At 44.3% G+C, this 10,627-nt stretch overlaps 1 protein-coding gene across 1 annotated transcript; it reads left to right on the top strand.

The window, feature by feature from the left end:
* Window positions 1-9,089: 9,089 nt before the first annotated feature.
* Window positions 9,090-10,394, top strand: LOC135371790 (uncharacterized). Its single transcript, XM_064605745.1, has one exon. It carries the CDS (start codon window positions 9,090-9,092, stop codon window positions 10,392-10,394), a length of 1,305 nt encoding a protein of 434 aa, XP_064461815.1.
* Window positions 10,395-10,627: the final 233 nt, after the last annotated feature.

Genomic DNA, 10,627 nt, shown 5'->3' with positions numbered 1-10,627 from the left:
GCGTTACTTCATTATTGGGACGGACGATACTGTTGATCATCAGCACCGTCGCATCAATAAAGATTGGTTTGGATTGCGTGGTTCAGTAATGCACCGCGTCCATATATGAGCCACATTGAATACCTTTTGGATTCTTATCGAAGTGTTCTACTTCTTCGTTCATGGTAAATCAACGGTTATACACACCCGCCACAGACAACACCTATTATTCCGCGTTACTTCATTATTGGGACGGACGATACTGTTGATCATCAGCACCATCACATAAATAAAGATTGGTTTGGATTGCGTGGTTCAGTAATGCACCGCGTCCATATATGAGCCACATTGAATACCTTTTGGCTTCTTATCGAAGTGTTCTACTTCTTCGTTCATGGTAAATCAACGGTTATACACACCCGCGACAGACAACGCCTATTATTCCGCATTACTTCATTATTGGGACGGACGATACTGTTGATCATCAGCACCGTCGCATAAATAAAGATTGGTTTGGATTGCGTGGTTCAGTAATGCACCGCGTCCATATATGAGCCACACTGAATAGCTCTTGGCTTCTTATCGAAGTGTTCTACTTCTTCGTTCATGGTAAATCAACGGTTCTACACACCCGCTACAGACAATGCCTATTATTCCGCATTACTTCATTATTGGGACGGACGATACTGTTGATCATCAGCACCATCACATAAATAAAGATTGGTTTGGATTGCGTGGTTCAGTAATGCACCGCGTCCATATATGAGCCACATTGAATACCTTTTGGCTTCTTATCGAAGTGTTCTACTTCTTCGTTCATGGTAAATCAACGGTTATACACACCCGCCACAGACAACGCCTATTATTCCGCGTTACTTCATTATTGGGACGGACGATACTGTTGATCATCAGCACCATCACATAAATAAAGATTGGTTTGGATTGCGTGGTTCAGTAATGCACCGCGTCCATATATGAGCCACATTGAATACCTTTTGGCTTCTTATCGAAGTGTTCTACTTCTTCGTTCATGGTAAACCAACGGTTATACACACCCGCCACAGACAACACCTATTATTCCGCGTTACTTCATTATTGGGACGGACGATACTGTTGATCATCAGCACCATCACATAAATAAAGATTGGTTTGGATTGCGTGGTTCACTAATGCACCGCGTCCATATACGAGCCACACTGAATAGCTTTTGGCTTCTTACCGAAGTGTTCTACTTCTTCGTTCATGGTAAATCAACGGTTCTACACACCCGCCACAGACAACGCCTATTATTCCGCATTACTTCATTATTGGGACGGACGATACTGTTGATCATCAGCACCATCACATAAATAAAGATTGGTTTGGATTGCGTGGTTCAGTAATGCACCGCGTCCATATATGAGCCACATTGAATACCTTTTGGCTTCTTATCGAGGTGTTCTACTTCCTCGTTCATGCATAATCAATGGTTCTACCCATTCGCCACATACAACGCCTATTATTGCGCATTACTTCATTATTGGGACGGACGATACTGTTGATCATCAGCACCGTCGCATAAATAACGATTGGTTTGGATTGCGTGGTTCAGTAATGCACCGCGTCCATATACGAGCCACACTGAATAGCTTTTGGCTTCTTGTCGAGGTGTTCTACTTCCTCGTTCATGCATAATCAATGGTTCTACACATTCGCCACATACAACGCCTATTATTCCGCATTACTTCATTATTGGGACGGACGATACTGTTGATCATCAGCACCGTCGCATAAATGAAGATTGGTTTGGATTGCGTGGTTCAGTAATGCACCGCGTCCATATACGAGCCACACTGAATAGCTTTTGGCTTCTTACCGAAGTGTTCTACTTCTTCGTTCATGGTAAATCAACGGTTCTACACACCCGCCACAGACAACGCCTATTATTCCGCATTACTTCATTATTGGGACGGACGATATTGTTGTTCATCAGCACCATCACATAAATAAAGATTGGTTTGGATTGCGTGGTTCAGTAATGCACCGCGTCCATATATGAGCCACATTGAATACCTTTTGGCTTCTTATCGAAGTGTTCTACTTCTTCGTTCATGGTAAATCAACGGTTCTACACACCCGCCACAGACAACGCCTATTATTCCGCGTTACTTCATTATTGGGACGGACGATACTGTTGATCATGTGCACCGTCGCATAAATAAAGATTGGTTTGGATTGCGTGGTTCAGCAATGCACCGCGTCCATATACGAGCCACACTGAATAGCTTTTGGCTTCTTATCGAAGTGTTCTACTTCTTCGTTCATGGTAAATCAACGGTTCTACACACCGGCCACAGACAACGCCTATTATTCCGCATTACTTCATTATTGGGACGGACGATACTGTTGATCATCAGCACCGTCGCATAAATAAAGATTGGTTTGGATTGCGTGGTTCAGTAATGCACCGCGTCCATATACGAGCCACACTGAATAGCTTTTGGCTTCTTATCGAGGTGTTCTACTTCCTCGTTCATGCATAATCAATGGTTCTACACATTCGCCACATACAACGCCTATTATTCTGCATTACTTCATTATTGAGATGGACGGTACTGTTGATAATCAGCACCATCGCATAAATGAGGATTGGTTTGGATTGATTGGTTCAGTAGTGCACCGCGTCCATATATAAACCACATGGAATAGCCTGTGGCTTCTTATGGAGGTGTTCTACTTTCTCGTTCATGGTGAATCAATGGTTCTACACACTCGTAACAAACAAAGCCTTTTATTCTGCATTACTTCATTATTTAGCAGGACGATATTGTTGGTAATTAGCACCATCGCATCAATGAAGATTGGTTTGGATTGCGTGGTTCAGTAATGCACAGCGTCCATATATGAACCACATGGAATAGCTTTTGGCTTCTGATCGAGGTGTTCTACTCCGCCGTTCATGGTGAATCAATGGTTTACACACTCGCCACATAGAAAGCCTTTTATTCTGCATTACTTCATCATCGAGACGGACGTTACTGTTGATCATCAGCACCATCGCAGTAATGAGAATTGGTTTGGATTGCGTGGTTCAGTAATGCACCGCGTCCATATATAAACCACATGGAATAGCTTTTGGCTTCTCATCGAGGTGTTCTACTCCGCCGTTCATGGTGAATCAATGGTTCTACACACTCGCCACATTGAAAGCCTTTTATTCTGCATTACTTTATCATTGAGACGAACGATACTGTTGATGATCAGCACCATCGCATAAATGAAGATTGGTTTGGATTGCGTGGTTCAGTAGTGCACCGCGTCCATATATAAACCACTTGGAATAGCCTTTGGCTTCTTATCGAGGTGTTCTACTTGCTCGTTCATGGCAAATCAATGGTTCTACACACCCGCCACAGACAACGCCTATTATTCCGCATTACTTCATTATTGGGACGGACGATACTGTTGATCATCAGCACCATCACATAAATAAAGATTGGTTTTGATTGCGTGGTTCAGTAATGCACCGCGTCCATATATGAGCCACATTGAATACATTTTGGCTTCTTATCGAAGTGTTCTACTTCTTCGTTCATGGTAAATCAACGGTTATACACACCCGCCACAGACAACGCCTATTATTCCGCGTTACTTCATTATTGGGACGGACGATACTGTTGATCATCAGCACCATCACATAAATAAAGATTGGTTTGGATTGAGTGGTTCAGTAATGCACCGCGTCCATATATGAGCCACATTGAATACCTTTTGGCTTCTTATCGAAGTGTTCTACTTCTTCGTTCATGGTAAATCAACGGTTCTACACACCCGCTACAGACAATGCCTATTATTCCGCATTACTTCATTATTGGGACGGACGATACTGTTGATCATCAGCACCGTCGCATCAATAAAGATTGGTTTGGATTGCGTGGTTCAGTAATGCACCGCGTCCATATATGAGCCACATTGAATACCTTTTGGCTTCTTATCGAAGTGTTCTACTTCTTCGTTCATGGTAAATCAACGGTTCTACACACCCGCTACAGACAATGCCTATTATTCCGCATTACTTCATTATTGGGACGGACGATACTGTTGATCATCAGCACCGTCGCATCAATAAAGATTGGTTTGGATTGCGTGGTTCAGTAATGCACCGCGTCCATATATGAGCCACATTGAATACCTTTTGGCTTCTTATCGAAGTGTTCTACTTCTTCGTTCATGGTAAACCAACGGTTATACACACCCGCCACAGACAACACCTATTATTCCGCGTTACTTCATTATTGGGACGGACGATACTGTTGATCATCAGCACCATCACATAAATAAAGATTGGTTTGGATTGCGTGGTTCAGTAATGCACCGCGTCCATATATGAGCCACATTTAATACCTTTTGGCTTCTTATCGAAGTGTTCTACTTTTTCGTTCATGGTAAATCAACGGTTATACACACCCGCCACAGACAGCGCCTATTATTCCGCATTACTTCATTATTGGGACGGACGATACTGTTGATCATCAGCACCATCACATAAATAAAGATTGGTTTGGATTGCGTGGTTCAGTAATGCACCGCGTCCATATACGAGCCACACTGAATAGCTTTTGGCTTCTTACCGAAGTGTTCTACTTGTTCGTTCATGGTAAATCAACGGTTCTACACACCCGCCACAGACAACGCCTGTTATTCCGCATTACTTCATTATTGGGACGGACGATACTGTTGATCATCAGCACCATCACATAAATAAAGATTGGTTTGGATTGCGTGGTTCAGTAATGCACCGCGTCCATATATGAGCCACATTGAATACCTTTTGGCTTCTTATTGAGGTGTTCTACTTCCTCGTTCATGCATAATCAATGGTTCTACACACCCGCTACAGACAACGCCTATTATTCCGCATTACTTCATTATTGGGACGGACGATACTGTTGATCATCAGCACCGTCGCATAAATAAAGATTGGTTTGGATTGCGTGGTTCAGTAATGCACCGCGTCCATATACGAGCCACACTGAATAGCTTTTGGCTTCTTATCGAAGTGTTCTACTTCTTCGTTCGTTTAAATCAACGGTTCTACACACCCGCTACAGACAACGCCTATTATTCCGCATTACTTCATTATTGGGACGGACGATACTGTTGATCATCAGCACCGTCGCATAAATAAAGATTGGTTTGGATTGCGTGGTTCAGTAATGCACCGCGTCCATATACGAGCCACACTGAATAGCTTTTGGCTTCTTATCGAAGTGTTCTACTTCTTCGTTCGTTTAAATCAACGGTTCTACACACCCGCTACAGACAACGCCTATTATTCCGCATTACTTCATTATTGGGACGGACGATACTGTTGATCATCAGCACCGTCGCATAAATAAAGATTGGTTTGGATTGCGTGGTTCAGTAATGCACCGCGTCCATATACAAGCCACACTGAATAGCTTTTGGCTTCTTATCGAGGTGTTCTACTTCCTCGTTCATGCATAATCAATGGTTCTACCCATTCGCCACATACAACGCCTATTATTGCGCATTACTTCATTATTGGGACGGACGATACTGTTGATCATCAGCACCGTCGCATAAATAACGATTGGTTTGGATTGCGTGGTTCAGTAATGCACCGCGTCCATATACGAGCCACACTGAATAGCTTTTGGCTTCTTGTCGAGGTGTTCTACTTCCTCGTTCATGCATAATCAATGGTTCTACACATTCGCCACATACAACGCCTATTATTCCGCATTACTTCATTATTGGGACGGACGATATTGTTGATCAACAGCACCATCACATAAATAAAGATTGGTTTGGATTGCGTGGTTCAGTAATGCACCGCGTCCATATATGAGCCACATTGAATACCTTTTGGCTTCTTATCGAAGTGTTCTACTTCTTCGTTCATGGTAAATCAACGGTTCTACACACCCGCCACAGACAACGCCTTTTATTCCGCGTTACTTCATTATTGGGACGGACGATACTGTTGATCATGTGCACGGTCGCATAAATAAAGATTGGTTTGGATTGCGTGGTTCAGTAATGCACCGCGTCCATATACGAGCCACACTGAATAGCTTTTGGCTTCTTATCGAAGTGTTCTACTTCTTCGTTCGTTTAAATCAACGGTTCTACACACCCGCTACAGACAGCGCCTATTATTCCGCATTACTTCATTATTGGGACGGACGATACTGTTGATCATCAGCACCATCACATAAATAAAGATTGGTTTGGATTGCGTGGTTCAGTAATGCACCGCGTCCATATACGAGCCACACTGAATAGCTTTTGGCTTCTTATCGAAGTGTTCTACTTCTTCGTTCGTTTAAATCAACGGTTCTACACACCCGCTACAGACAGCGCCTATTATTCCGCATTACTTCATTATTGGGACGGACGATACTGTTGATCATCAGCACCGTCGCATAAATAACGATTGGTTTGGATTGCGTGGTTCAGTAATGCACCGCGTCCATATACGAGCCACACTGAATAGCTTTTGGCTTCTTATCGAAGTGTTCTACTTCTTCGTTCGTTTAAATCAACGGTTCTACACACCCGCTACAGACAACGCCTATTATTCCGCATTACTTCATTATTGGGACGGACGATACTGTTGATCATCAGCACCGTCGCATAAATAAAGATTGGTTTGGATTGCGTGGTTCAGTAATGCACCGCGTCCATATACAAGCCACACTGAATAGCTTTTGGCTTCTTATCGAGGTGTTCTACTTCCTCGTTCATGCATAATCAATGGTTCTACCCATTCGCCACATACAACGCCTATTATTGCGCATTACTTCATTATTGGGACGGACGATACTGTTGATCATCAGCACCGTCGCATAAATAACGATTGGTTTGGATTGCGTGGTTCAGTAATGCACCGCGTCCATATACGAGCCACACTGAATAGCTTTTGGCTTCTTGTCGAGGTGTTCTACTTCCTCGTTCATGCATAATCAATGGTTCTACACATTCGCCACATACAACGCCTATTATTCCGCATTACTTCATTATTGGGACGGACGATATTGTTGATCAACAGCACCATCACATAAATAAAGATTGGTTTGGATTGCGTGGTTCAGTAATGCACCGCGTCCATATATGAGCCACATTGAATACCTTTTGGCTTCTTATCGAAGTGTTCTACTTCTTCGTTCATGGTAAATCAACGGTTCTACACACCCGCCACAGACAACGCCTTTTATTCCGCGTTACTTCATTATTGGGACGGACGATACTGTTGATCATGTGCACGGTCGCATAAATAAAGATTGGTTTGGATTGCGTGGTTCAGTAATGCACCGCGTCCATATACGAGCCACACTGAATAGCTTTTGGCTTCTTATCGAGGTGTTCTACTTCCTCGTTCATGCATAATCAATGGTTCTACACATTCGCCACATACAACGCCTATTATTCTGCATTACTTCATTATTGAGATGGACGGTACTGTTGATAATCAGCACCATCGCATAAATGAGGATTGGTTTGGATTGATTGGTTCAGTAGTGCACCGCGTCCATATATAAACCACATGGAATAGCCTGTGGCTTCTTATGGAGGTGTTCTACTTTCTCGTTCATGGTGAATCAATGGTTCTACACACTCGTAACAAACAAAGCCTTTTATTCTGCATTACTTCATTATTTAGCAGGACGATATTGTTGGTAATTAGCACCATCGCATCAATGAAGATTGGTTTGGATTGCGTGGTTCAGTAATGCACAGCGTCCATATATGAACCACATGGAATAGCTTTTGGCTTCTGATCGAGGTGTTCTACTCCGCCGTTCATGGTGAATCAATGGTTTACACACTCGCCACATAGAAAGCCTTTTATTCCGCATTACTTCATCATCGAGACGGACGTTACTGTTGATCATCAGCACCATCGCAGTAATGAGAATTGGTTTGGATTGCGTGGTTCAGTAATGCACCGCGTCCATATATAAACCACATGGAATAGCTTTTGGCTTCTCATCGAGGTGTTCTACTCCGCCGTTCATGGTGAATCAATGGTTCTACACACTCGCCACATAGAAAGCCTTTTATTCTGCATTACTTCATCATTGAGACGAACGATACTGTTGATGATCAGCACCATCGCATAAATGAAGATTGGTTTGGATTGCGTGGTTCAGTAGTGCACCGCGTCCATATATAAACCACTTGGAATAACCTTTGGCTTCTTATCGAGGTGTTCTACTTCCTCGTTCATGCTGAATCAATGGTTCTACACATTCGCCACATACAACGCCTATTATTCCGCATTACTGCATTATTGGGACGGACGATACTGTTGATCATCAGCACCGTCGCATAAATAAAGATTGGTTTGGATTGCGTGGTTCAGTAATACACCGCGTCCATATACGAGCCACACTGAATAGCCTTTGTGTTGTTATCGAAGTGTTCCACTTCTTCGTTCATGGTAAATCAACGGTTCTACACACCCGCCACAGACAACGCCTATTATTCCGCGTTACTTCATTATTGGGACGGACGATACTGTTGATCATCAGCACCATCACATAAATAAAGTTTGGTTTGGATTGCGTGGTTCAGTAATGCTCCGCGTCCATATACGAGCCACACTGAATAGCTTTTGGCTTCTTACCGAAGTGTTCTACTTCTTCGTTCTCCGGCGTCGGGAAATTGGCGCCCCCATCGCCCGGCAGCAGCCGCAGTAGCCCCCTCCTGCATTCACGGTTGGGTCGCCGCAGGAGGGAGACCCCCACGTATAGCTGTGCGTGGCTTTCCCGTGTCTGGGGAAAGGGGGATCCTGGCGGTTGAGTGGACCCGGAGGTTGGTTAGGACCCTTCGGGGCCCCTCCGGTAAAGCAACACACCGCTTTGGCCTCTGCTTCCCATAGACGGGTGGTCCTGGAAGGCCCGGCCAGGATTATTCAGTTTAGTCGCCATCTCCCACGCTCATTGCTTTCTTCTTTTCTATCCTTCCTTCTCATCTTTCCTTTTCACCTTCTTTGGTGGCGAGGGCCAACCTTGTGCAGTCTTTTCAGTCTTTTGAAACCTGCACTAGGGTATAGTGCAGAGGTACGTGTTAGCGTGCGGGGCACGTTCCCTTAGTTGGGCTCGATGGTGGGCGACACACCTACTGCGCAGAATCTCAACACTCTTTGTATGGATACATCAAAACAAAAAAAACCTGATCGGCTCCTCAAAAGGAGTCGCACCGAGAGACAGACACTGAGCATCACTGACCTATCGCCAGAACCCTGGTTCCCCAAGTTCTTGATTATTCAGGCAAGTGACGAAAACACCTCACTGGCAAAAGTATCACCATTTCTCGTGGCCAAAGTTCTTGAACAGGTCATAGGCAAATCCTATCAAGCAAGAAAACTGAACTCTGGTTCCATCCAAGTAGAAGTACATACAAAGCAGCAAAGCATAGCACTTCAGGCACTGAAAGAGATAGGGGACACACTTGTATCAGTCAGTACACATCGTACACTGAACATTGTAAAGGGCGTAATTTCAGAGGATGAACTGCTTTCCTGTTCTGAATCTGAAATTGAAGACGGTATGAACGAACAAGGAGTTGTCACAGCAAAACGAATATTCATCCGCAGAGACGGCAAAGAGATCCCGACTAAACATATCATACTATCATTCAAACTTCACTCACTGCCCTCAAGTATCAAAGCCGGCTACCTTAATTGTAATGTAAGAGCATACGTCCCAAACCCAAGGCGCTGCTTTAAGTGTCAGCGCTTTGGGCACAGTTCACAAGTCTGCCGTGGCCATCCTGTTTGCCCAAAGTGTGCAGGGAAGGACCATACACCAGAAACCTGTAACAACGGATTCCATTGTGCAAACTGCGAGGGAAACCATCCGGTGTACTCAAGATCATGTCCCCGTTGGAAAGACGAGAAGCAGATAATTCGAATCAAGACCGAACAGAATCTCACATACAAAGCTGCAAAGGCACAACTTGACTTTGCAAAGAAGGGTAGTTTTTCCGACGTGGTGCGCAGGGGGGTGGCACCACCGAGGAGGTCTGTGGAGACTCAGACCTGTTTTCAGGAAACTGAGACTCCACTCCACACCCCCCAGCAGGATGTGGGAGACACGCAAGTGCCTCCCACGTTGCCAGTGGCCAATCAAGAGACTGGCCACAACAAAGGAGCCACGACCTCGTCCAAGGTCGATGGCGCACAGTCTGTCTGGGACGGGAACTTAAAGGTCCCTTCCCAAATATCTCATAGTATGGACGTCGATGAGGATGACTGCATGTCGCAGAAGTCTTCATCGAGTGTATCCAGCTTGCCTGGAAAAGAAAAAAGAGAGAGAAGAGATAAAGGGAGAGGTAGGGGCTCAAAGCCTAACGCCCCTTCCAATGAGCAGCGAAGGCCTGTCCCCCAAAGGGTGCTGCCACCTTAAACATAAGTTATGCTTCAGGTAGTAACTCTTAAGTTGTTGGTCCCTTTAATTACCATTCACACTCTCATTATGGGGCAAGTATTCCTTCAGTGGAACTGTCGAGGCCTTCACACTAACATAGATGATATACATGACCTGTTTGAAAGGTACAGTGCCGTCTGCTTCTGCTTACAAGAAACATACTTACACGAAGAAAATTATAATCCTTTCCGCAGACATAATATTTTTAGGAA

Source organism: Ornithodoros turicata, unplaced genomic scaffold (genome assembly GCF_037126465.1).
Source record: "Ornithodoros turicata isolate Travis unplaced genomic scaffold, ASM3712646v1 Chromosome121, whole genome shotgun sequence".
Lineage (NCBI taxonomy): Eukaryota > Metazoa > Arthropoda > Arachnida > Ixodida > Argasidae > Ornithodoros > Ornithodoros turicata.
This window is presented reverse-complemented; position numbering and strand designations above follow the sequence as displayed.